Source organism: Puma concolor, chromosome B2 (assembly GCF_028749965.1).
Source record: "Puma concolor isolate L17-30 chromosome B2, mPumCon1.1.hap2, whole genome shotgun sequence".
NCBI classification, from domain to species: Eukaryota; Metazoa; Chordata; class Mammalia; order Carnivora; family Felidae; genus Puma; species Puma concolor.
Genome location: NC_141671.1, coordinates 38,409,450 through 38,437,101, shown reverse-complemented (window position 1 = coordinate 38,437,101; position 27,652 = coordinate 38,409,450). Strand labels below are relative to the sequence as shown.

The following is a 27,652-nucleotide window of genomic DNA, read 5'->3' as shown; positions in this document are numbered from 1 at the left end:
TCTGCAGTTAAATACAGGGTGGTTATAGGTCTTCTAAGTGCAAGGGTACCCACATCCAACTCTTCATCAGACTCACTGAAAGAATTTTATAAAAATGTATAGATTCCTGAGTCCCACCCTAGAGATTCAAGGGTCATTGAAGGGCTTAGGATCCTGTTTCTTTTTTTATTGAAGTGCCTCTTATTAAAGTTTCTTTTTTTAATTAATTTGGATGATGAGTCAGGTTTGGAAATAGTTCAGAAGGTAGATGGATCAGGCCCATGGGCTCCTGTTTAGAAGTCAGTCACTGAGTATTAGCTTCTCCACTCCATTTCCCTTTGTAAAGACTTGACCCATGTCTCTCCAAAATAATGTAAGAAAGATTTAGGAGAGGCACTTGGAGCTGATTCTCACTTCAGAGGCAGTGATTTTGGAGTGTGTGCTTGAGGAATGGCACTATCCAACAATAAAGGTCACTGTCATCATCAGATGTGTGTTTGACATTCAAGTCCTGCACAATGAGCCCCAACCTTCATGATCTCATCTCCTTCTACCCTCCACTGGCACTCAAAGTGTCTCCCAATATACCTTGAAATTTTCTAACATTTTTTCACATCTTCCTCCCCAATCTGCAATGAGCTCAGCTTCACTAATCGAAGTAATATGACCTAGTGGTTAAGAAGTTGGCTTTGAAATTAAGGCAACCCACAGAATTCTTGTTTGGTTGTGAGCCACTTGCACTATACTGGCCAATACACTAGGAATGGCAGAAGATCAAAGTAGAGGAGGCCTGGGTCACTGCCCAATGGTACTCTCAAGTGATGCCTAGAAGGAAACATAAACTTCTATCTGGTTCAAGCTACTATTATTTTTGGTCTTTACTCAAAAATCTTAAACTATAACCTACTAGAAACCAACCGCTGTAATCCAGGTCATAAAGGCTACTCATAAAGAGGATACAGTTGGTGCTAGAAGAATATCTGAGGAACAAGATATTCTGGGGAATATCTAGGACAATTTCTAGAGAAGGAGATATTTAAGTATGTAAGACGAGTGTCACTTAATAGCTGAGGAGGGAGGAAAGTGTGTCCCAGATAAAAAGTGTGGACAAACGTATGGAGCCAGGAAACAACATAGCATGTTTGAAAAATTATAAATTGGCATAAAGAGTAGGGTTTTAAGGGGCAGCAGGGAGTAATGAGGCTTGAGCTTGGGAGTGGGTTTTGTGTGTGGGGGGGAGAAAAAAAGAGGGTGTGGTGATGTGATAAAAACTCCAGTCAGAGAATCCCTCATGGTGCAATCTTTCCATGTCTTGAGCAGCTCCTGCTAAGGAAGGAGACTGAAAGCCAATGATAAGTGCTACATGGTTTCCCCTATTATTATATGGTTTCCCCTATTATTAACTTCCTAATGAAAATCCCAGATTCATAAAGGGGCTCATTCCAGTATCCTGGCCAGCCAGATTTTTTGTGAGGTGGACAGGAATGCCCAATGGCTCCTACAAATAGACTGGGGAGGCTGGCTGATTGACAAGCCTATCAATACCACCTCAAACCAACCTCAAAGTGAGGTCAGTGGTTGAGTACATTTAACCCAAGCCTATTAAGGTAATGGAAGAGGTTTATTTTAGTTTAAACAAGCTCTGGAGGGTGATAGGAGTCAGGGAAAAAGACAGAAACAGAAACGATATGTCAGTTTTTTGACATGGAAACAATCTGAATTCAACCATCTCAGATGAATAGTATCTTCCTTGGTCTAAAAACCTACCACCATACCAATTCTCCACATGCATTCCATTATGTCTGGCTTAGGAAGATGTTCTTTTCTTCCCTCTGTTTCTTCCCAGGCCTTTGGTTACCCATTGGGTATGGACATGCTGGTTTCCTACTCTCTTAGCTCTCTATGTTGACTAAGCATCTACAATGATTCAGGTACTTCCAGGCACCCTCTATCAGCTCAGCTCATCCTGATACCCTCCTGTGAGGTATCATCCCTCCATTTATAGATAAAGAAATAGAGGGACAATTTGCCTTGCTTAAGGCAAAATAAAAGTTAGAAGCTAGGGTTTTTTGTTTGTTTGACTTTTACCACTCAATGGATTATCATAGTGATTACTCAGGGAACCACTCCTTGTCAAGAGAGAATTCTGTCAACATCCTGGCCCCCTTAAATCACTACCCCCTCCCTCCCCACCTCTCTGAGGCTTCTTCTGGTTCCAAACTTCTGCTCTCCCCACTATTCCATGTCACCTCTTTGCGCCTTTCTTTTTATACTAAAGGAAATGGGGCAGTAGAGGATAAGGACTTTCCTTGGATTGTACAGATAATGTCAGAGCTGGGACTTGAACCCATGTGTTCGAAGTCCCCTGTACCATAGTTGATTTCCTCCTCTCAGCTTACCTAAGTTCTCTGTCTGTCGAGGCCAGTCAAATGCCATGCTCCTCCATGGAGCCTTTTAGACCAGCCTGGCCTCACAGATCTTCTCCTCTGCCTGATAAGTTCCTGCCTGTCTGTTCCATGGACAGAACACTTAGTAGATGGTGCTGGGCATTATTTAGCATTTCATGTTCTTGTTTCATCTTCTCAGCATGTCTGTAAGGTTTCTGAAGGCCAGGGATCAAAATGTATACCTGTTTGTATTCATAGAACCTTGAAAGTGGTCTGCACAGAGGAGAAGGCAGAATAAGTGGATTCCTGGGCTCTGGAGTCAGACTCAGGTTCGAATCCTGGCCCTGCTCGTTGCATGCTGTATGACATCAAATCACTTCATCTCTGTCCAGGTGCACTCCTGAAGAGTTGTTGAGAAAAATTAAAAAGCATAATGATTTTCAGGGTATAGCAGAGTACCTGGCACACAGAAATTACTCCACAAAGATCAACTATTATTGGAGCGCAACAAGTATTCGTTGTGGATAGTGAATTACTCAACTGGTCCTCAAGGTTAAAAAAAAGTGATTGTTTATTTGTTTGTTTCAGGAAGAATTTAGATAGAAAATCTCCTTTCTGTAGGATACGAGTCTAGAAAAGTAACACACAAGTTGGAAGGAGGCTGGATGTTGGGTAAGAATTGCCTCACTTCACCTCCATCATGTCCACCTTACTACAGGAGCAATAATGGCTCCCCAGGGTGCAGAGCATGGAAATGACTAAGAGCTGAGCAGGCGACAACCAGGCAGAGTCAGGCGCCCTGGCAGTGTTCCTGCTGCTAAGTCACGCAGAAGGGGCCAGCTTTCCCACCAAGCCTTAGCAGCAGCTAATGCTATTAGGATGAAAGATGGGTCCATTTGGACCCCTAACCCCCATGTTCAAGCAAGACTCTGGAAGGTCAATGGCTAGAGAGAAATGCAGGAGCAGCTATTCTTGTCAAGAATTAGGATATACACCATTCTGGGCACTTGTGCATATATTTTAGCAAAACAGCCCACTTCTTCAAAGGACTTTTTTTTTTTTTTTTTTTTTTTTGTAAGAGGGAGAGAGGGAGGGAGGGAGAGAGGTAGAGGGAAAGAATCCCAAGCAGGCTCCATGCTCAGCGCAGAGCCTGATGCAGGGCTCATTCCCATGACCCTGGGATCATGACCTGAGCTGAAACCAAGAGTCAGACACTCAACCAACTGAGCCACCCAGGCACCCCTCAAAGGACTTATAAGGGCAAAAGCTTGCCTTCCTCCCAAGTTTATTCCCATATATAACTAGGGAGGAACAAGCTTACCTGAAACCCAACACCTATGGCATTTTGTGCATCCTCAACTTGCAAAATGTTCTTCTCCAAATACTCAGAGATCATTTTAAGAAGAGTTTGGGGATGGGATTTACATATAGATTATCTTTGCTATAATTCTGTAGGCTTTGTCTGATCATCTGTCCTACAAACCCCAGAGGCATTTCTCTGAGCATCAGAGCTAAGCACAAAAGGACTCAAAATAGAATAATGCAGGGCAAGTCAGGTGGGGAGGGAAACTGTCAAAACCTGAGATTTTGGGATTTAAAAACCTGAGCTAAAGGGATTTAAAGACAGGCTGAAGGAGGTAATGAGGAAGCTTCAGATATTAGGATTGGGCAGAACTGACTGGGAAAAACTGCAGAGAATGCTGGGCTCTTTAGGAACACAGGATCCCTATAAATTGGGTAGGGGACAAAAAAGGCAAAGCTCAAACCAGCAGTAGCTGTCAAGCAAAAGCAGTTGTGACCACTAAGCCAAGAAGAAGTGGGGGGGGCAGGTCAAGGGGGTCATGCGGCAACATTTTCCAATGCAAATGCAAAAGGTAGTTCTACAAAGAAAGAAACTATCGCCAGAAATATGTATTGTCTACAGCAATGCCCAGGGATTATACCTCATCAGCTTGCCTTTGCTGGCCTCAGTTTCCCCATATTTAAATCTAAGGAAGTCATACTTCTCCCCAGCCTGAGTTAGTGACCCTCCTCTGCTCTCCCAGACCTTCATGTATAGTTGTCTTTTAATGAGTCTGCCTCCTCAACTAGACCTTAAACTCCTAAAGGCTGGGACTGTATTTTATACCTCTCTGCATCCTCAAAGCCTGGCACAGGGCCTGGCCTATAACAAGTTTTTAGTCAACACTTGCTGACTAATTGGTCTCTAAAGTCCTTGGAGGATTGAATCATAGAATGACTGGATCCTGTTCTCCACGGGGTTCAACATAACACGTAAGCCAACCCATCTTCCCAGAAGCTGGCCCAGGCTGCTTTAGTTGAAGCACTGTGGCCTTCTCTTCCTCTTTTTTAACTTCTTTATTCCCATCTCCAAATATTGTCCTTGGACTGTACTAGTCAAAAATCCCTGTTTTGCTTGCTTTAAACTTAAAGACAGGGGTCTAATAAATGTGAACTATCAACTAGCCTTCTGGTTTACTTCCCTTTCTGCCTTGCTTAGGTCTTGTAGTGTGGTCTTGCCTTAGACTCTCTTGGAAGAAGATCTTTTTTTTTTTTTTTAATTTTTTTTTAACGTTTTATTTATTTTTGAGACAGGGAGAGACAGAGCATGAACAGGGGAGGGTCAGAGAGAGGGAGTCACAGAGTCTGAAACAGGCTCCAGGCTCTGAGCTGGCAGCACAGAGCCTGACACGGGGCTCGAACTCACGGACTGCGAGATCATGACCTGAGCCGAAGTCGGCCGCTTAACCGACTGAGCCACCCAGGCGCCCCAAGAAGAAGATCTTAAGATAATGATTTGAATGGAAGAAGTTTACTGAGGAAGTGAGTCCCGAGAGCACTGACTGGACAGCAGGAAAGTGAGACAGGAAAGGGAAGAAAAGTGATAAAGGATGCTTTAATGAGCAGGTACTGCTGTGGGCAACTGAGGCTCCTTTCTTCTGAAGATCCCTGGGAGACTCTGTGGAATGTACCTCAGAGTCATAACCCATGAGGAGTGAGGGGGGAGAAAAAAAGGAGTGAGGGAGCTGGGGTATTTATCTACCAACTCCCACCCCCAGTTGGTTGAAGGCTCTTTGAGGGATGGTGGGAATACCCCCCAACTGCTGCCAGTGTGCCTCATGCACTAGTTGAACACATTCATGCAGCCAGAGAAAGCCCGCAGGTGCTTATAGAAATAAGCCATCAGCAGGTGCAGCCATAGTGAGTTCTGCCCCAGTGGTACCAACACCTTATATGACATATTCTTAGCCTGATGCCCCAAAGTATTCCATTTAGGCTAACCAAATCTCTCCAGTTCAGAAAGCCCCTCTACAACATTCCTGAGAGGTAGTGGTCACCTTCTGACTGAATACTGCTAGTACTGGGGAGAGCTCACTCCTCTGAGGACGCCATGCTGTCACTGGAAATAACTGAGTTGCTGAAAAATCCTTTAATTTTTTAAAGCTTCCATATATATTACCTTGTAATTTCTTTTCTTTTTTTTTTTCTTTTATTTGGGAAAGAGAGAGAGTACACGAGCAGGGGAGAGAGAGAGAGACAGAATTTTAGGCAGGCTCCATGCTCAGCGTGGAGTCCAATGTGGGGCTTGATCTCATGACCCTGGGATCATGACCTAAGCTGAAACTAAGAGAGGCTCAACTGACTGGGCCACCCAGGTGCACATATATTACCCTGTAATTTCTGACCGTTGGCCTCAATTCTGCCTTTTGGAGCCCCATAGAATGATTCCCCTCCCCCCCCCCAATATCTCTTTTAATAGTTTCTAAAAATAACTGGTATATTTTCACTATGACTCCTCTTCTCTGGCCCAAATCACCCACTGTCCTTACCACTCTTACTACAATATGGTCTCTAAACTAGTCATTCTCAACCTGGGGCAAATTTGACTCCCAGGGTACACGTGACACTGTCTGGAGACATTTTTGGCTGTTAAAACTAGTAGGGAGCATTATTGGCAGCAATGGGCTGTGGCCTAGGATGTTGGTAAGGGTGCTACAAGGCACAGGACAGCCCCCACAACAAAGAATTATCTGGCCCAAAAGGTCTAAAGAACCAAGGCTGAGAAACCTGCTCTAGAAAGATCATTATCCAGGTCACTCTGCTCTGCATATGCTATGGCTTGTCATATAAAGCATAGTGCCCAACATGCAGTACCTACAGGGATAGGACCTGAAGGAGCATAGAACATGGGGGGATCCTTTCTCACTATGACAACAGGATCGACTGTAGCAGCTGAAGCATCCACAACACACGCCCCCCTCCCCTCCAGTCTGTGGTCAGGGAAAAGCTATGAATCCTATTGAAACAAACTGGTCTCAAGCAGATGACTAAGAAACAAAAACAAAGACATAAAAACACAAATGCATATCTAGAAGGAGGTGGAGTTCCCTCCAAGCATCTCCACAATATTTTCAACATGAAAAACTGAATCAAATTTATTTCAGTTTTCCCTACAGACATAATTATAGATCTTCTGTACTAAATTTTTGTCACCTGAAATTATGATAAAATGCCTTTTAAAATTTTTATCCAGGCCACTCCCAAAAACATCAGACAGGACAGACTAATGTTGATCCATTTCTTAACACTTTTTTGGTAAGGTTGTATTGACTAGTCCATTTAACTGTAGCTTACATTTATTTACTTGATTAAGGAAACACCAGTTTTCTGGTGTTTCTTTTACTACAAAGTCCTACCAAACCTTCAAGAAATAGGTTAATTCCTATTTTATTCAAACTGTTCTAGAAAATGGGAGTGGGGGAGAAGATGGAGCCACCCTTCAGCTTATTTTATAAAGCTAGTATAATCCTAAAACCAAAACCTTTCAAATATAGTCCATGAAAAGAAAACTACGGAAAATAATCTCATTAATGAACACGGATGCAAAAGTCCTTTAAAAATTACTAAACTGAATCTAGCTTTGAATTTTATATTTTATAAAGTGACTGAGTTTTGGTTATTCCAGGAATGTAGGATGTTTTAACAGAAAATCTATTAATGTAACTCACTACATTAGTAGATTGAAGAGGTGGGAAGGAGTCAGGAATGGACCACAAGCACACAGAGAAATGTTCTTATTCTTGAGTAGCTTTTTCTGTGTAATAAAACCCACAAAATTTCTGTGACATAAAATAAGCATTTATTTTTTTATACCTCTTGGGGTAAGCTAGGGTCAGCTATTTGAGGTTGGGCTCAGCTGGGCACCTCAGCTTTAAACTGCAGGTCTGTATGTCAGCTGGGTGACTATATATCCACCTGACTCTCATTATTCTTAGACCAGCTGGCTAGCCGTTACAAGTTCAACTCATGGCAGTACAGAGTATTAAGAGGGTGCATTCAATAAGACAAAGATGCTTCAAGCCTCTGCTTGCATAAATTTGCCATTATTCTATTGGCCAAAGCAACCTGTGTGGCTGAGTTCAAAGTCAAGGAATGGGAAAGTATACTCTGCCTTTTATGGCACAGATGCAAAAAATGAAGTATTGAGGCCCAAGACTTAATATATCACAGGGCATGTGAATATTTTATTCCTTTTAATGTACAAATATGATATATATGTGTAAATATACCAATTGGCCCCACGTGTGTGTGTATACACATACATATACACTAAATTTATTATGTACAAACTATTTTATAATAAAAATTAAATTCACACATTAAGCACACTTTGGGACCTTTCTTATTGACTTCCTTTATAATCTTATCCAAAAAGAAAATATAAGTTATTAATGCAGCAGGAATTGTTCTTCATCTCTTTCACCATAACTTTTCATTCTTTCGACCTTTTCCAGAAAAGGATTTAAAGAGGTTTTACAAAGTTCTGAGACAAAATCAACGTATAATAAATCAGAAGACAAGGCAAAGGGAAAATCAGGTTACCAAAGCAAGATGGGCCTGGAATGGCATTAGTACTTGGCTGGATAGTCTCCATTTGCTCCTTCTGATCCTTTTTCCCTCCTTCCCTACCTGGTCTGTCCTCCTTGAAGGGCTCCCCTTTCTTGGGCTTTTCCTATAGTACAGGTCTCAAGGGGTCTGATGACCACTGTGTCCTCTTGTTGCTTGAAGCCCAGAGGCTGGTAACACTTCCTGTGAACCATCCCTGACTGGCTTCCTTAATCATGTCACACCTCTGTAATAACTCCTTCATGAAACTCTCCCTACTTAATCTGTTTGGAAGTGTTATTTTTCCTGCCAGGGACCCTGATTACAAGAGCCCACAAATTACATGTCTTAAGTGTAAATACCCACTAGAAGTAGACCATAAATATAGCTCTAAGGTCTCAGAATGATTATCAAGTGGGAAACACAATCAATAAAAGAACCTCCAGTCTCTCGAGAGAAGCAGGCCTACTCCAGACACCAAGATGGGCAAGAAATTTTCTCTGTGGTTTCTCTATCAAAGGTCATTGTGTTATAATGACCCCATTCTTTTCTGTCTTACAAACCATCTCTATTCAGGGCTCAGTCCTCCAATATCTTTCCTCCTTATCCACATTCACGTTCTATTTGATCTCTTCTAGTTTTATGGCTTTAAATATCATACATGTGGATGATTCCCAATATGTTTCTCCAGTCCTGACTTTTCCCTGAACTCATTTTCACCATCCAATTGCCTACACTGGATATCCAACCAGCATCTCAAACAAGCATCTTGGCATGTCAAAAACAAAGCTCTCCATGTTCATCCCATACTCCTCCCTTCCTAGTCTCCCCTCATTTCAGTAGAGGGTCCCAGCACCATTCCCTTGGTTGCTCAGCGTATGTGGTCAGGAGGGAGAGAGAATGGCAGAAATCTATCATGCTTGGTTCCTTTTTTGCACATTCCACATCCAATCAATCCACACATTATGTGGCTCAGCTCTTCAAAATATATTCAGAATCTGACCACCCCCATTACCACTACTGTAGCCCAAACAGCCAGTCTCTCTTGTCCTACTGTGCTCCGAACTGGTTTTCCTTCTTCTACCCTTGCACTCTTCCAGGACCCCATCTGAAGCAGCCTGTGTACTCCTTTAAAAATGTCATGTCATGGGGCGCCTGGGTGGCGCAGTCGGTTGAGCGTCCGACTTCAGCCAGGTCACGATCTCGCGGTCCGTGAGTTCGAGCCCCGCGTCAGGCTCTGGGCTTGATGGCTCAGAGCCTGGAGCCTGTTTCCGATTCTGTGTCTCCCTCTCTCTCTGCCCCTCCCCCATTCATGCTCTGTCTCTCTCTGTCCCAAAAATAAATAAATGTTGAAAAAAAAAATTAAAAAAAAAAAAATGTCATGTCATGTCATCTCCTATTCAAAATCTTCCAATCACTACCATCACACTCAGAATGCAATACAAAGTATTCACGTTGGCCTATAGGGCCTCACATCTGGATATCTGTGAGTATTTATTTTCTACTATTTTCTTCCCTCTGCACTGGTTACACTGGCCTCCCTGATGTTCTATGAGCAAGTCAAGAGTACACTTAAGGTCTCAGAACCTTCGCACTTGCTGTTTCCCATCACTGAAACATTCTTTTCCAGATACCTGCATGCCTCACTCATTTCACTTAGGTCTCTGTGGGAATGGCAATTCCTCAGAGAAGTCTTCCCTGGTCATCAGCTGTAAATAGTCCCACCATCTCTATTCCTTACTTTATTTTTCTTCATAGCACTAGTCAGTATCTGACATTACATTAAATATAAATATGTTGTTACGCTTTTGTCTATTTAGAATGTAAGTAAGTGCTAATAAAACGGATGTATTTCATTCATCCCAGCATCTCTAGTGCCAGACACAACACTTGACACACAGCACGGTCTTGATAAATATTTGTTAAATGAATGAGACTCCATTCTACTTCATCTAGTTTCTTGACTCAAAAACTCAGCAAGATCCAAGAAATACTTGAGTCTCAATTATGTGAGTGGCACTTCGCTAGATGCTTAGAGCTTTAAAAATCTAACAGACACCTGAGTCTTTTGGGTGAATAGTGATTGGGAGAGGGGATAAGGGGCTCCTCAGTGTACTAGAAACGTTCTTTTTCTAGATAGTACAATACTTACAGAGGTGTATTCATAATTACAAACCTATTGAGCCCCACACTTAAGATTTGTGTATTTTAAGTTGCACACCGATAAAAGTGTTTTTTTCTTAAGTCTCTGACCTATCTAGACACATCGAGAGGTAGTTTGCATTGTGGTAAAAGCAGTGACAATGATCTGTATGGCCTGCCTGTCTGCTATGTTAGAGGTGAGTCACCTCCAAGTGCTAAGATGGGCGTATCAAAAGGAAAAGGGGAGACTATACTGTGTTCCTTTTGGCACCAGAACCTCCCAGATATGATGGGCCTTCTCTAATGCCCTGGGACCACCTTTTGAAACTGGCCTGCAATACTAGCGCCTAACTGCTAAAGGGATGTTCCCTTTAGATCCCTGAAGTGAGATGGAGCACTGGAGGACTTTCCTCGGAAGAGCCCGCGGAAGAGAGGGGGCCAATGGAACAGTCTTTATGCTTTAAAAAAAAATTTTTTTTTAAGTTTTTATTTAAGTAATCTCTAACTCAAGGTGGGTCTTGAACTCTAACCCTGAGATCAAGAGTCGCATGCTCTTCCGACTAGGCCAGCTAGGCGCCCCTCTGCTTTGGATGCTTAGCCATTTGCCCTGAGAGGCTGACACTCCGTCCACTAGCGTTTAGAGGGCATTATTAGCTGTACATTCAGCCCAACGAACGTCACAAACACTGGTACTCGCGGAGTCCCTGGCCCCCAGCACGCACGCGCGGCACAGAGTCGCCGCTACGCAGGCGCACTGCGGCCAGGCGCCGGGCAAAGCGGAGGGCAGGAGCCCGGCCGGCGGGTGCGCGCTCCGGGGCGCGCGGGGAGCGAGGCGCGCGCCATGGAACAGCGGTTAGCCGAGTTCCGAGAGGCCAGGAAACGGGCAGGGCTGGCGGCCGAACCCAACACTTCGAGCCGGAGTGCACAAACCTCAGGGAAGAAGGCGGAAGCAGCTGCGACTCCAAAGGCAGCTCCAGGCTGGCTAAAACGGTTCCTGGTGTGGAAACCGAGGCCCGCGAATATCCGGGCCCAGCCCAGCCTCGCTCAGGTGAGAGGAAGGCCTCGCCCCCCGGGACCTAGCTTCAGGGACGCTGTCGTGTCCACCCAGTAAAATCCGGCTGAGGCCACACCCACTGCCCGCCCATCGCGTGGCGGCCTTCAGGCCACGCCCCCACCGAGGAGCCGTCCCCGCCCACCACGCGAAGGAGCGGGTGTCCAGTCCCCTCCTCTGGTTCCCACCTTCGCTGGCGGGGCGGGGCTGCCGGCGCCTCCCGACTGTTGAGGGCCGGAGCCTGGTATCTCGGGCCACACGTGTCTGCACTGATCCTTCGCTTTGACATTTTCTTTCCAGCCCGCGACCCACGCAGATCCTGATTCCGGTCGGGAAGCGATGGTCTAGGGTCCTGGAAGAAAACACCTCTGCCCTTGAGTTACAGCGCGTTGAGTTATTGTGATGCCCTGTAGCCTCCGGGAACTTCTCCATCACCGCTTTCAGCTGCAGCCCTCCGCTAATGGAGGGTAAAGGTCTAATTGGATACTGCTAAAAAGTGGCAGTAATGAAGGCTTCCTTTCATTTCGCACCTGGGACACATGCAGCCAGTAACCCAGAAAGCCTGTGCTTTAGAAATAGCATTTGAATACAAACGTGCAAAAGTGTGGTTTGTGTAACTGCCAGAGGCCGCAGATGCTTGTGCACACCTCTATTAACTAGGGAAACTTACTCAAGTTCTCTGGTGAATGTTCAGGTGAAAGCATTATTCAGATTAGTATGATAGCCTTTCCACCCTTTGATTCTTTAGTATTCTGTTAATGTTCAGATGAACTTGGTATTTTCATTTCACATCTTGTATTTTCATTTCGTTTTCACTCAGGAGTAGAGTGGCAAGGTGCCCTGTGTGGGAGATTGGATTATCTATGTTGGAATACAGGACACAACATGGAGGAAAAATAGGTGCCTTGAGACAATCTGTGACAAAGCCTTCCTATCTCAAAAGTGTAATAGCCAAAAAATTCCTTTCGAAAATGAAAATGTATTGGAGCAGAAATGTACCTTACTCCTCTTAAAATTATTTCTCTTAGTTCATTTATTATTGCACAACATCTGGTTTTAGGCAATTTTTTTAAACCAAGGAGAACTTATGGTTACTCAGTTTTGATTAGATACTATTCTCCGTAACACGCAGGGTTCCATCAGACTTGCAGAAAGAGAGTGCAGCAGGGTTCAGACAATCTGTTTCCTTGCACGCGGTTTATCTCAGGATAAGTTCATTGTTGATTAGAACTCACTGAGCACAATTGGTTAAGATTTTAGAATCTACTTCCCTTACCCTTTTTCCTCTCCACAGTTAAAAAACAATGTCTAGCCCACACAATGAGTTTTTGCCTGTGTGTCTCATTTCCAAAGGAGTATGAGATCATTGAATTGGACCCAGAGAAGCTGAACTTGGAGAAAGTTTCCATTATTAAAAACCTAAAAGCTGATGTCCCGACAAAAGGATGACAGGAAATGCTGGATCTCCAGTTGTTCTTATTAATTACTCTGTTTTTCATAAGGGACTCTGTCTTAAGCTCATTTTCATTGGCTCAGTTATCATTCGTGGGTTTGCTCTGGTGTGAAAATTCTCATTAAATTGTTTTTTTCTTTCTCCCAATTTACAATCCATCTCTCTTAATCATTTTGGAGACACACAGTGGCTTGTCAGAAATTTCTCTAGCCTTCTTTTTGTAATTGCTTCTTGGTTGTCATTGATAAGGAAGCATCCATATCCTCCTTCCTCCACTCTCGAATTTAGCTTGAAGAAAGCAGTCCCCAAGATCAAACATTTCTTTCTGTGACAAGCTTGTTCCACATTGGGGCCAAAATGCTTGTGACTTTTTTCAACCCCACAGAAGCCCCCTGTCTCCCTGCCCAGGCATACCCTGCAGCAGTCCCCGGCACCTTCTAGCCCCAAGGTATCCTCTCTCATCCTGTGACTCTGCCCCTCCAGCCTTGGCTCAGGCTGACCCACTGCTCAAATGCTCTCCTTTGGAGTCACCTGGCTAAACACAGCCTTTGCATCACTCCCTCAAACCCAGGAATCACCTTTTAATTTCTTCTCTTTCCTTGCCATCATTCATTCATTCATTTATTCAGCAAAATTATATCCTGTGCCCAGTCTGTTCCAGCTACTGTCCCGAATCTGGGAAACAGTGGGATAAAGGCAGATGAAGCCCTGTTCTCACAGAACTTGCATTTGGGGCAGCAGATGATAAACAAAAGAGCTGAATGATGAATGCTATGAAAGGGGGGGAAGAACAGGATGCTATGATAGTGAACTGGGGGTGAGAGGTGCAGAGTGCTACTTTAAATTGGGTGGGCAGGGAGGACCTCCCTGAGGAAATGGCGTTTCATAAGAAGAAGCCACTCTTCGAGAAACCCAGGACAAGGACAAGGGCACATGTGGTCACATTTTTGCTGAGATTTGTAGGAGAGGAGGGAACCATCCAGGTGATGTGAGGGGAAGGGGGCATTCCTCTCAAAAGGAACCATAGGTGCAAAGGCCCTGAGGTGGTAAGCAGCTTGGTATTTGAGAAATGGAAGTATTTGCCCTAAACTATGCCTCTATGTGCTGTGACGACCACAAACGCTTCCATACACGGCTTTTATAGCAGAAGTCACACTGGTCCTAAAGCAAATGCCAAAGGAGGTAGAGGAATTTCTATATCTCTCCTCTTGTTTGTTCCCTTTGCCAGTTGGTTTGACCCATTCCCCCATCTCCTAGCTCTCTAACCCTTCCCTTTACCATTCCTCATAAAGGCCCCTAATTAAGTACAAAGAGCTTTGGAGGGAGGCTGTGCTGGGATCCTACACCAGTCTCCTCTCTATCACTAGCTGTGTGACTCTAGGGGAGTTACTTAACATCTCAGTGTTTCCCTATCAGTAAATTGAGATTAACAGTGCTTATCTCCTGATTATGGGAGATGGGGCATCTCAAAGGTGTGCTATAAATCGTGGCCATAAGCATTATTCTTTTTATACTCCTTCAATGATAAATTCAGTTTACAGTAAATTTCAAGTTGTACACATTCAAAATGTATTCTGCATCCTTCAGTCAGTCATTTCTCTCTGACTTCTGTGTCACCACCCTAGTTATGCCTGGCCCTTCTCTCTCACTGAGCCTCCTGCGTGAGCTACTCACAAATTCCCTGCTTCTAGCCTTGTAGCCCATTCTCTACCTGTCAGCCAGAGTAGTCTTAAATATAAATCAGATTATATTAGTTCCCTGCTGAGACTTTCAGTGATTTCTCTATTGTGCACACTGGTCAAATCTGAAAGGGACATTTATTTACTTAACAAACGTGTGTGGGTCAGGAGAGGGTGTGTTGCTGATGGCATGTTAAGGACTTTTCCAGTCTAACAGAAAAGGTAATAATTACAACCTTAACACTAGAAAAGAAGGTTGCCACAAAATAGAATTTCTGAAGCAATGTAAATCAGATGACCTATATTTTTTATCAAGACCAGATAATATTTGTGGTCCCGTTTTAAATTATCATGGGAGGAATGGGGATATAATTGAAGAAATGAACTAAAAGTTATGCTGTGTATTGAGAACCTACGTGTGGGGTGCTCTGTTTGGCTCTGGAGACACTAAAAGATAAATGGTAGTCCATTGGCCTCCTGGTAGCAATCTAAGGACACATGTGAACTGTATTAAAAGAAAAACACTTGGGGTGGCTGGGTGGCTCAGTCGGTTAAGGGTCTGACTTCGGCTTAGGTCACGAGCTCACGGTTCATGAATTCGAGCCCTGCATTGGGCTCTACTGGCAGTGTGGGGCCTGCTTGGGATTCATTCTCTCTCTCTCTCTCTCCCCCTCTCTCCCCCTCTCTCCCCCTTTCTCTCTCTCTCTCTGCCACTCCCCCACTTGCACTCTCTCAAAATAAATACATAAGCTTAAAAACACAACACTTAATGAGCATATAGTTTGGTGCTCAATGAGACAAAGAGGCAGTAAGTGCTCTGAGAGGCAGAGGGGGAATCCCTCCTTGATAGCTGCAGAGGTCAAGCATACACAGTTCACCAGTCATGCTGGCCTGGAAGGAAGGCACAGAGCTGAGAATGGAGAGGAAGCAGAGCAGGATACAAGGGGGGGCAGTGTCTTTGGGTAGTAAGCCCTGTTGAACTGGAGTAGAGCAGTAGATTGTGGATTGTATCGTACAGTTAATTTTTTAGATCATTGTTTTACAGACTGTACGTCGTGACCCGTTAGTGGGTGGTGAGATCAATTTAGAGGATCTAGTCCTCTGTTAAAAACAAATTTTAAAAAAGTGGAATGGAAGATGAGAATTTCATGTGTGGTGAAGATATTTGTTGATTTGTGAAACTTTTTCATATATACATACATGCATACATATATACATATATATACACACACACACACATATATATGGGGTCACAGTATAAAATGTATTTCTTATTATGGATCATACCCAAAAAATTTTGGAAAATACTGGACTAGAGATCAAGCCTCCCTAAAGCTATCTGATTATCTGTATCTCCCATTCGCACCCAACGCAGGGGCCTGTGTACTGGCATTTCTATCTGTTGAATAAATGGAAGGCCTTGCATGGATTCCAGCCCAAGAAGTTTACATTTTAACCTGTAGGCAGTAAAATTTGTTGAAGGTTTGTGAACAGAAGGTTGGGGGGCGGGGTGTTTTAGGAAGTTCATTTAGCAGCTATACATAGGATGTTTTGGAGAGTCCAGGCAGGGAGGAGGTAAGGAGTCCAGTTAGGAGACACTGCCTGGGCTTGGTGGCGTGTAGGACAGTCCTGGGATGGAAAGGTTGTGGCTATAATGGTGATTTGTTTTTAAGAAGTGAAAGGGATTTTTGTTTCTGGTTTCATGTAGTCCTCATTTTAGACTCATGCCACTCACAAAACTGTAGCTCATCTAATCCAGTCAATAAGCATTGACTCTGTGTGTGAAGCACTAGGTGTGGCTGCTGCATTATCACTTACTGGGGAGTTTCTCTATGGGGCACAAATTAGCTCTTGTTAGCAGCAGACTGATCTCAGGAAATGACTCCCATGAATGGGAATCCACCTGAATGCTGTAAGGATTTTATCAGGTCACAGCTCACTAAGTGCAGATCAGTTTTGATTCCGTTGGAACAGGGCACGTGAGCTCTTTGGAGATGATTGTTTTAGGGAGCAGAGCAAGAAAATAGAAATCAATGAGCCGGAGGCCTTCCCAGAGCAATGAGAGCTGTCTTTCCAGATTGGTTTTTATCCTTTGAGCCCCATTACCCTTTATTCTTACTTCTGTTTGTTTGTGTGACCTAGGAAGTGGCTCAGCTGGGGAGCAGCACGTCACAGCCACCACGGAACACAGCCATTCCTCTGCCTTCAGCACAGGACCAGTCTTTCCTGATCAACATCACCTTCTTGAAGGTTCTTCTCTGGTTGGTCTTGCTGGGATTGTTTGTGGAACTGGAATTTGGCCTGGCCTATTTTGTCCTCTCCTTGTTCTACTGGATGTATGTCGGGACACGAGGCCCCGAAGAGAGGAAAGAGGGAGAGAAGAGCGCCTACTCGGTATTCAACCCAGGCTGCGAAGCCATCCAGGGCACCCTGACAGCAGAGCAGTTGGAACGCGAGTTACAGTTTAGACCCCTCGAGGGGAGATAGGCCCTGCTCTCTTGCAGCTAGCCTCCCACATGGCTCCCTCATAGCCTCTGGACATGGGCTCGTGGGTTTGATTTCAAGTGCCCAAGACCTTATAAGAGCAGCTTGCAGGTTAGTTCTGTGGCTGTGAACTTCTGCATTCTTTCCCCAATCTTCTGCTGCGGTTTTATCATTGAACTTCTCTTTGGTTTTGGTGAAACCCCTTAAATGACACTCAGTGTGGATATGATGCCCTTTATAAAAAGTACATACTCAAAAAAGAGAGCTGTTTGTCTCATTATTTGAGAGAGGCACTTGTAAAGCAGTAGAAAGGGATTGGGGAGATAACTTTAAAACACCCAGCTGTTTGAAGGAATGGTGTGTTAAAATAAGTGTTCTCTTTAAGTCTTTTCGTATATGCTATAAAGCATTTTTTTTCCCCCTGAAAAATTTAAGTTGCACGTTTTTGTTTTCTGGTTTTTTTTGTTGCTGTTGATGATGTTTGTTTTTTCATTGTTTTTTGGTTTTTGTTTTGTGTTTTCTGCTTTAAATCTTGCTTTTTTTTTCAGTCATTAATGGTAATGAAAAATAAAACAGCTTCAAAATACCTGCTTTTCAGAAACAGATCCCCATTGCCCATCACCATCTTCCATTCTCCTCAGTTATTCTGCTCCCACTTAATGAAGGAAGATTAAGAGAAGACAGAGTCCTAAGTGACAGGTGAGGGGAGGTAGATTGGTAGATTTGGTAAGTGTTATTTATGATGAATTCAGCAAGAAAAAAATTCCTGAGTGTGTTCAGATGAGAGCTGTGGAAGTGGAACTCTAGACTTATTGGCTGTGTGGGTTGTTTCTTATATTCTGAGGGCTCTGGAGTAAGCAGTCCCTTTCTTTGCCTGTGGGCCTCTGGTGAGAAATTATGTAACTAGGGGTAACCAGACATGATTTCAGTCGTTCTTCCTCTTCCAGTACAAAGTCAGTGTTTGGGTTCATTAAAATTGGACCAAAGCAAACCATTAAATACTTTTTTTTTTATCGATCATACTGATGAGTAAGAGGAGTCTAGTTTTAAAGCAATACTTTTTTTCTGAAACTTTTAAAATTTTAAGAAATTACTGATTCCTCAGTAGGATTTGAACTTCAGAATTCAGTTATTCACTCATTCTGACAGTAACTTTAATATTTATGAGATATTCTTAAATAATGGATGCTTATTGCTGAATTTTTTTTTCTTTCTTGCCTGATTTGCTCACTATAGCCAAACCTTAGCTCCATTTAAATGTAACTTTTACTCATTGAATGCCAGCTCCCTGGTAGGCACTTGAGGGAAAAAGCAGACATATTCCCATTGCGCTGAGCATACAGTCTAGCTGGGAGGGGGATTGGGGGACAAAATAAAACAAGCAATAGCAATAATAGAGTGAGATGGGGTGCCTAGCTGGCTCAGTTGGAAGAGCATGCAACTCTTGACCTCAGGGTTATGAGTTCAAGCCCCACGTTGGGTATAGAGATTACTTTAAATAAATAATTTAAAAAAATAATAGAATGAGGTAAGTTTCAGTTTTAGGAGCGTACAGAGGGGATGTTCTCATGAAACACACTTTGTAGCCAACCACGTGTGTTCCAGTCCTTGCTGAAAATTCTTCCGATCTGAGGAGCAGCTTTGTCTAGCCCTTTGCTGACTGGCACTTTGGCTGTCCCTCAGAACCCTCACTTGACCAGAAGTTCTCTATAGCTAACGAAGAAGTACTTTCTTTCTTTTTTTTTTATTAAAAAAAAATTTATTTTTATTTTTTTTGAGAGAGAGACAGAGCATGAATGGGGGAGGGGCAGATAGGGAGACACAGAATCCAAAGCAGGTTCCAGGCTCTGAGCTGTCAGTGCAGAGCCCAACACAGGGCTTGAACTCACAAACCAAACCATAAGGTCATGACCTCAGCGGAAGTCAGACACACTGACTGAGCCACCCAGGTGCCCCACAAAGAAGTATTTTCTTCCGTGACTTCTGTCTCAGCTGGGCCTCCAGAAAGTATGGGAAACAGGTGAACCCCTATTAAACAGGCAAGGTTTGATCATATTTCAGATACATGATTTTGTTTCCAGATTTATTTTCTTCAGGCTTTCTTCATTTCCCTGGATATTTTACTTGGGCTTTGACATTTCATAAAAGCCAAATACAAGGAATATCCCTATTCAGAGACTCACTACAATGCCCCGCTCAATAAGCATTGTTCTAGGAAAGAATTCTCATTTTTCAAATGTGTAATTCAGGGGCTCCTGGGTGGCTCAGTAGGCTGAGTGTCCAACTTCGGCTCAGGTCATGAACTCGAGGATCATGAGTTCGAACCCTGCGTTGGGCTCTGTGCTAACAGCTCAGAGCCTGGAGCCAGCCTGCTTTGGATTCTCTCTCTCTCTCTCTCTCTGTTGCTCCCCCACTTGCTCTCTCTCTCTCTCAAAAATAAAGATTAAAAAATTTGTTTTAAAAATGTGTAATTCAAACTTTTACTTAAAACAAAGCACCTGTAACTCCAAATTGGGAACACATGATCCAATTAGCAATCTCAGCGAAGTGGAGACTCCGCTTGGCATAGAAGAGACTGAGCTTAGGAGTGGATCCCACTAGCATTCTTTAAAAATGTAGCTGTTTATAATGAGGTGGAGCTTGATTGCCTTAAGCCCATCTTTCATGGGATTTTCTGTGCACGATCTGTCACCTCTCCTTGCTCACCTCTCGCCAAAGGTTGCATGTAATGACAGCATTAACTTCTAGGAAAAGTGGGGTGTGAACCAATTAAATGCGTGGCAGGGGAGAGAGGAAAGGACAGTATGTATTTGCTGTTCTTATCAGACCATTAAGCTTTAGGTGCAGTCTTGATTTCCTGAATTTAGAAAGGCCTATTGATCTCAGAATTTCCACTCAGGGCCTGACCATTAGCTCAGCAAGCAGCTTCCATTAAAGGCTGCTTCTGTCACCAGGGAACTTGAAATCCCAGAGATGCATTCAGTCCCTATGATTGCTGTGTGCACTGTGCATAGGTGAGGTCATTTCTGTCCAAATCTTGCAAGTAAATTGGCTTTTGCTTCTATTCATATTGTCCCGTCTTGTCTACTCACAGAGACTGTTAAATGAACCTCTACTTGTAGGGCTGGAATGGACCCCAAAATGCTATCAGATGCATCCCCCTTGCCTTGGGCAAGGGCCGCATTTATTCCTGACCAAATATTTTTTTTTCCTGGTGACCCCTAAAGAAGAAGAATCCGGGTACAAGATTTAGGCACTTCTTAGGAAATTCTTAACCGAAAGACTTGACCCCCAATGCCACCGCAGGTTATTTTTTATCTAATCTCAGGGAACATGGAACATCCTCCAGACTGGTGAACTGTTACTCTGTTCTCGCTCAGGTTTCTCTGTTCTCCAGACTAAATCATCCGCATCGTACCTCTGGGACAATCACTTTCAAGCTAACCCTGACACATTCTGAGGGTTCCAGTTCAGGACAGAGGTGAATGTCACAGTTGGTGGGTACAATGACTTTTCTCAAAAGCTCTAGAGTTGTAACAGTGATGATCTGGGCATATGTATTTTGTGCTATTAGGATTGTACTTTGAGTCTAGGAGGTCTTTGACATTTGCCTTTTGACCGATCTCTGCTCATAAGCTCTGTGCTAAAATCAAAAGAATAAAAAATAAAGGAAGTTACACAATCGACAAAACCAATGATCGTCATCTGGGCAGAAGAAAGTGAAATTTTGTGTTTTGTTTCCTGCCACTCACACTGTTAACCAATATTTGTATTTAGGCTTGGCGCTGCTGGGGAACCCATAAGTGAGCTTGAGCAGACAGTCCATCCACCGTAAGAGCCAGGATACCTGGTGGGGCTGGGATGCCAATGAGCATCTTGCCACCAGGGGGTAGCATAGAGCTGCTGCTATACATCCTGGTGCCTTCTCCCCACACTTGGGAACTTATGTAATGTGGAAAACCCACCGGGATGTTTATCTGAACCATTTGTGCTGCTTTTTCTGATGTTCTTTTCACTTCAAGATTCACAAAGGAAAGGGCTCATCAAAGGTCCTGGAAAAGGCACGGAAAGCTACCAGGAGTGATTTATACCGATATTTTAAAATAAAACAACAACCCCCCCTCTAGACTTAGCAGGCAGTATTGCCCATCTGCCCATCTTTATCCATTTATCTATCAGTCTGTCTTCAGGTTTGGGTCATTTCTTATGAAGAGAATCAAAAGCCTAACATAGTATCAACTGTGGACGTTGGTGGAGCAACTAATCTTTTCTAGGCCAGGTGCCAGGCTCTGATGATCAGTTATCACATTGATAATGAAGGCAAGGTCCCTTTTCTTAAGGAGCTCACAATCAAATGGAAGGGGCAGCCAATAATCAGACAGTTACCACAGGATAGTGTGGTAAGTGCTATGAGAGTGTGCGGTCTAAATGAGGGCCAGAGCAGAGAAAAAGAGGTTTCAGAACCCTAGGGTCAAGAAGGGCCTCCTGAAGGTGATATTGTATTGAGTTTGAAAGAGCATCCGGTACTCCCCCAAAAACAGGGGCAAAAGGGCTTTTTAGTCACAGGAAACCACCTGGCAAAAAGGTGATAATCTGGAGGGAGAATTGCTTGCTTGGGAAAAAGTGATGCATTCTGAGAACGTATATTATTTTTTCCAACTGGTTGTTAACATATATATAAGCTATTGATTTTGGTGTATTAATTTTGTTATAGCTCTTGTCCTTTATTGAGTTTTCTTACTAATTATAATGGTGTTTTACTCGTTTTCCTGGATTTTCCATGTAGATAATGATTTTCTTTTCCATAAACATAAAATTTAACTCCTCTTTTTCCAGTTTTTTTTACCTCTTGTTTTTTCCTCTTTGTCTAATAACATTGGCTAGAACATCCAGAAAAATGTTAAATCAGAATGATAGTCAGTGATGTCTTTGTCTTGTTCTTGACCTTAATGAGCATGCTTTAGTATTTTCCCATTAAGCATGATGCTGTCTCTGGGATAAATGGAGAGATAATTATTCATCTGTATTTATGTTATTAAAAGGTTTTTTTTTCCTTCTTAAATTAAGAATGGATTTCACATTTCACAAAATCTCTTTCAGTGTAGTGGAGATTATATGACTTTTCTCTTTGACCAATTAATGTAATCAGTTATATATTTACACATATTAAACCATCCTTTTATTCCTGGAATGAGTGACCCTTGATTTTAATGTACTGTTCTTTTATTTTTTTTAATTTTTTAAGTGTTTATTTATTTTTGAGAGAGAGAGCAAGCAGGGGAGGGGCAGAGGGAGGGGGAGAGAGAGAGAGAATCCCAAATAGGTTCCTCGCTGTCAGGGCAGAGCCAGACACAGGCCTCGAACCCACAAACCACAAGATCATGACCTGAGCCAAAATCAAGAGTCAGATGCTTAACTGACCAAGCCACCCAGGTGCCCCTGAACTGTTCTTTTAATATTTAGTTAAAATATTAATAGTTAAAATTAACTTTTTAAAATATCTCTGTTAATACTTTTAATCCATAATTTTCATGAGATTATAGTATTTTTTAAGTATTTTCAGGTATTGGAATATATAAAAGCATAATTTTTCGGTCTTCATTAAAAATTATTCCTTTTATCATTATAAAAAATCATCTCTGCTTTCTTTATTACTTTTGCCCTGAATTCATCCTTATCTGATAGTAAGATTGGGACCCCTGCTTGCTTTTTTTTTTTCTTTCCCCATCGTAGTCTTTTATTTGTTTATTTTTAAAATAAAATTTATTGTCCAATTGGCTATCATACAGTGTGTACTGTGTGCTCTTAATTTGGGGCCAGATTCCCGTGGTTCATCGCTTCCATGCAACAGCCAGTGCTCATCCCAAGTGCCCTGCTTTCTTTTTGTTTGAATTTACCAAGTCTGCCTCTGTCCATACTGTGGTTTTCAGCCTGAGTCATTTTTATCAGGTGTGTTGCTTGTGTATAGACAGTAGTTGGATTTTACTCTAGAATACATTGTGAAAATATTTTTCTTTTATTAGGTGAGTTTCACCCACTTATATTTATTGAAACCTTATCTATCTCATCACATTTTATGTTATGCTTTGTGTTTATATTGGTAATTTTACCACACGGTCTCTGGTTTTGTTTTAATTTTTTTCCCTTTGTGTGTGTGTTTCTTTCGATAATTTGGAAAACTTATATTTCTGTTCCAAAGTTGTTGGTTTTTTTTTTACTTTAGTGGCTTAATCCTTTCGCATTTTAGGCAGTATTTATTAATATCATTTGAAAAATAAATATAAGAAGTTAGTATTTCCCCCTTTTCCCTACTTCTCTCCGCTCATCAGTTGTCAATTCTACTGACTGGTTAATTGACTTTCCATTTTTCAACATAATTGTAAACTGTTACTTGATTTTTTAGCCTTAAATTACAGTCACCTGTGACTATGAAGGATGAGGAACTCAACATACCTATGCTGCTTTACACCTCCTGTCCATTTTCCTTTCGTCATTTTATTAATTATACCATTACTATATTGTTTAAATTAACAAGAGCTACATTCCGTTCTCTAATCATAATTTGTACATTTGTTTTTGTCTTAGTCCTACCTATAATTGATTTTTTTCACTTAATGATAAGCTATGAATAAATTATCTTGTCTTTCTTCTACAATATTGATTTTGACAGCTGCTAATATCACTGCATAGATAAATGTATCCTTTATTTAGCCAATCCCCTATTACTAAACATTAAGTTGTAGCCAGTGTTCACTAGTAGGAATAGTATAAATAGGCTAACCTCTTTGAAATTGAAAACTGTATTTCAAACTCTTAGAAAAGAGTAATTAGAGGCCAGTCAAGATAGTGGTCTCAAACTACAGTGACCGTTCACATCTCCTGGGGATCTTTTTAAAATGAGGATTCTGGTTCTGTAGGTCTGGTCCAGGGCCTAGGATTCTGCATTTCAAGTAAGCTCCAAGGTGGTGCTGATGCTACAAGTGTTCAGACCATACTTTGTGTAGCAAGATCTTTGAATACATTTTATGTCTGGAATTTTGCTTGAATGAAAAAAAAATGCTCGAAAACATAGTCTGTACCATTGCTTCTTGGGTCTTATGACACATTTAAAATATTAGGTTTGTCTCAATTTATAGCATATTATTATTTGTGAATGTTCATTTTGCAATTTTTTTAATGCACCTGCAAGGTTACCTTAGGTTATACATCTGCTCACTTGCCTGGGCCTATTGGGGCCTTGTTCACGGCAGCCTATCAGATGTGCACATCACTGTCACGTGGGAAAAAAGGCTGAGAACCTGAGGACCAGCAACAAAGCAGAGTTCAGGCAGGCACACTGGAGTGAACTGGTGAGAAAGAAGTCTTATAAATGATGTCTGCACTCCTAACCCTTCGGCACGTGTCTTTCATTTGGTGATTGGTTGGCTATTTATTGGTTTTATCCTAAAAGGCCCTAAGTGATCTGGCTCCTTCTTGCCTTTCCCAGTTATATTCACTTCCTTCATGTTCATCATACACAAGGGTTTAGCAAAAATGGTTTGGCCTTTCTCTGTACGGGGCCAGACAGAAAAACTTTTGTTGATCATACTGTCTCTGCCACAACGACTCAGCTTGGCTATTATAGAGCCAAAGCAGCCATATGTGACAATATGTGAACAGATGAGAATGCCAATAAAACTTTGTTTATAAAACCAGGCAGTGAGCCGTAGTTTGCTGACCCCTCCTCGAACACACACAATAAGCTTCTGCTTCAGGGTCTTTGCACTAGCTGTTCCTTTGCTTAGAACTCACTTCCCCTAGATGATCCTGGGACATTTTTCCCTTGCTCGGGTCAGATCTTTCTGCTGTCACATCATCCGAAAGACCTTCCCTGTCCCTCTCTCACCCCCTCCCCAACCCCCAAGTACAAGATAGCACCACTCCTCCATATCTCCATGTCCTTTTTTTTTTTTTTTTTTTTACCTCTCTCCTATGGGAAATACTATATTTCGTTGCTTTACTAATAATATTGATCATATTTGGATAAGTTCTAGAGAAAAGCATATGCATTTATAGGCAGAGTATTTTTATACATTTAGCAGTTCCTTTGCAGTGAACCAAAATAGATTTGTTATGCAGAGTTTGTTTTAATCATATTCCTTCTAATGATTTGGCCCCTGAGACTTAGACTGACTTCAGCAGTGCTAAACATACCATATGGCGAAATGGCACAGGATGATTTGAAAACATTGCTTTGTTCTAAAGTCTCATCAGTGAAAAAAATGTCTTTGGCTATTCTGGCTCTTCTAATGGGTTATACCAGGTTCTGCACCTATATGTGATTTTCAAACTATTTATGGAAAGAGGAGAATTTCCTACACATTCATACGTTTCCCAGAAGCAGAGGAAGCCTCATGCCTGATGAAAGGCTGGTAAATGCAGGGTGCGTAAGGGAATCGGGAGGACATTTACTAAGGAGAGATGATCAAATGGGAAATTCACATTAGGACTTGATACCTTTGGAGGATCCAGCTCCAGAGAGGAGAGACGGGTTGGATTCCAAAAAGTCTACACAGGGTGTCCGTGATCTTGCTGCAGCCTTTGGAAATCTATATCAGTGCACCATTTTGAGTACAGCTGAAGAAAGTCTCTTCATGTGGGCTGCTGTGCACATTTGGGGGCATTGCTGGGTTTCAGGTGACGCCATACCCTCAGGGGCTGTGCACCACAGATGCAGAATGTCTCAAGAGCGGTTGGCATTTCTTATGTGAGGAGTGACACCAAGACTTAACCCAGTGAGGGAAACAAGAAGCAGAGGTCGCCTCCTGCTAGAAGAAGGGCTGTATCTGAGAAGCAGGCAGAGTTCAGGGCTAGGACAACATGAGAAAACGTGGTTGCAGCTGACGCCAAGACTGCATGAAGGTGGCATCTTTTCTGGACTTGTGGCCATGATATGACTTCATCATGCTTTGGTTGGCAGGCTTCATGAACTTTACCGCTTCCTGAAAGAAGGTGCTTTTGTAAATACCTTATGTAAAGTATGGTGTTATGGATGTTTTTCCTGATGGCTAAGAATAGTCCAACACAGTATAATTTGTAATGTAACCTGATTCTTTTATATGAGATGTCTTTTCATCTGATTTTTTTTTACTGTACCTTTCTAAAGGATGCTGTTGGAAGGACATTGGCTTAGCTTAATCAGAGTGAGATGTCTTTACTTTTGTGTGTATCTCCCACATTTTGGTTCTCCCGATCTCCATTTCCCATACCAGAACTTGAAAGATGAAAGAGCTTGAGGGCGGTTTCATTGTATAGTGACATCTAATCGGTAGATATCAGTGGGGTTCAGTAAAACCATAAATTTAATTTCCTAAGCATTTTTTAAAATATTTATGTATCTATTTATTTATGAGAGAGAGAGACAGAGACAGAGTGCAAGCAGGGGAGGGGCAGAGAGAGAGGGAGATGCAGAATCTGAAGCAGGCTCCAGGCTCTGAGCTGTCAGCACAGAGCCCGATGCCGGGCTCAAACTCACAAACTGTGAGATCGTGACCTGAGCTTAAGTTGGACGCCTAACCAACTGAGCGCCCAGGAGCCCTGATTTCCTAAGCATTTTTAAAGTTATGAAGCTTTCAAGAGTTATGAAGTTTTCGACAATATTTGGTCATAAAATACCTGTCTCTATAAGCCAGAAATGTACGTAAATGGTTCTAGATTGTTGAAGATAGGACCTAAAAGGTAAAGTAACTGTGACCTTTTTGTTGTGGTTGTTAAATGTGTGTAGTTAAGGTGCCCAAGTCCTGAGCTGTGTTTCTAATTCCTTAGAAGTAGAATTAGAATAATTCCTTAGGTCATATGGAACTGAAAAGTCTTATATAAACTGTATTTATTATTTCAAGTCCTTGCTCTTTCACTGTAGAGATATGGAAAGTTAAAAAAAAAAAAAAGTTGCTTGCAAATCTCCTCTTGGTATTACCTGCCTGCTTCCACCCCAGAGCAGTCCATCTCCTGGCACGGGACTGCTCAGGGTTTGTAATTCTCAGCTATTGATTTTATTCTTGGAGGTTGCAACACAGATCAACCCTGAGGTCCGTTGGTCCTACATGAGAAGGAGCCACAGTAATTCATTCTACCACTGGTGCCTGTATCAGTGGGAGAAATAATAAAAAATCTGTTGGACTTACTCTAGGCTGTGATCTTTTTCTCTTTCTAAAATGATTATGTTAGTTAAAATGAGCCTTAGGACCAAAGAAAAGAATCTACCAAGGTTTAAGATCAGAAAACTCTTCAGGGAAAGAGCTCAGATTTATGGAAGAAGGAGTTAAAAATACTGGCTGGAGATGGGGCTCCTAACTTGGCTCCCTATAGCTTCCCACTGGCAATTCCCATTATTTTTTTTATTGTTACTTATTTATTTTGAGAGAGAGGGAGAGAGCACAAGCAGGAGAGGGGCAGAGATGGAGAGAGAGATTTCCAAGCAGGCTCCACACGGTCAGCACAGAGTCTGACATGGGGCTCGACCTCATGAACCATGAGATCATGACCTGAGCCAAAATCAAGAGTCAGATGCTTAACTGACTGAGCCACCCAGGTGCCCCTGGTAATTCCCATT

The 27,652-nt window shown here is 42.5% G+C and overlaps 1 protein-coding gene across 1 annotated transcript; it reads left to right on the top strand.

The window, feature by feature from the left end:
• The first annotated feature begins 11,127 nt into the window (after positions 1-11,127).
• SAYSD1 (SAYSVFN motif domain containing 1) lies at positions 11,128-27,223 on the top strand. Its single transcript, XM_025925196.2, has 2 exons — positions 11,128-11,442; positions 16,720-27,223. The coding sequence occupies exons 1-2, from the start codon at positions 11,236-11,238 to the stop codon at positions 17,062-17,064; spliced, it is 552 nt and encodes a 183-aa protein (XP_025780981.1). The 5' UTR covers positions 11,128-11,235; the 3' UTR covers positions 17,065-27,223.
• Positions 27,224-27,652: the final 429 nt, after the last annotated feature.

Bases quoted from the DNA above. Each gene is read 5' to 3' on its own strand.
- SAYSD1 (XM_025925196.2), top strand. From the start codon at position 11,236: ATGGAACAGCGGTTAGCCGAGTTCCGAGAGGCCAGGAAACGGGCAGGG. The intron at 11,443-16,719 runs GTGAGAGGAAGG...TGTGTGACCTAG, and splicing joins CCCAGCCCAGCCTCGCTCAG to GAAGTGGCTCAGCTGGGGAG.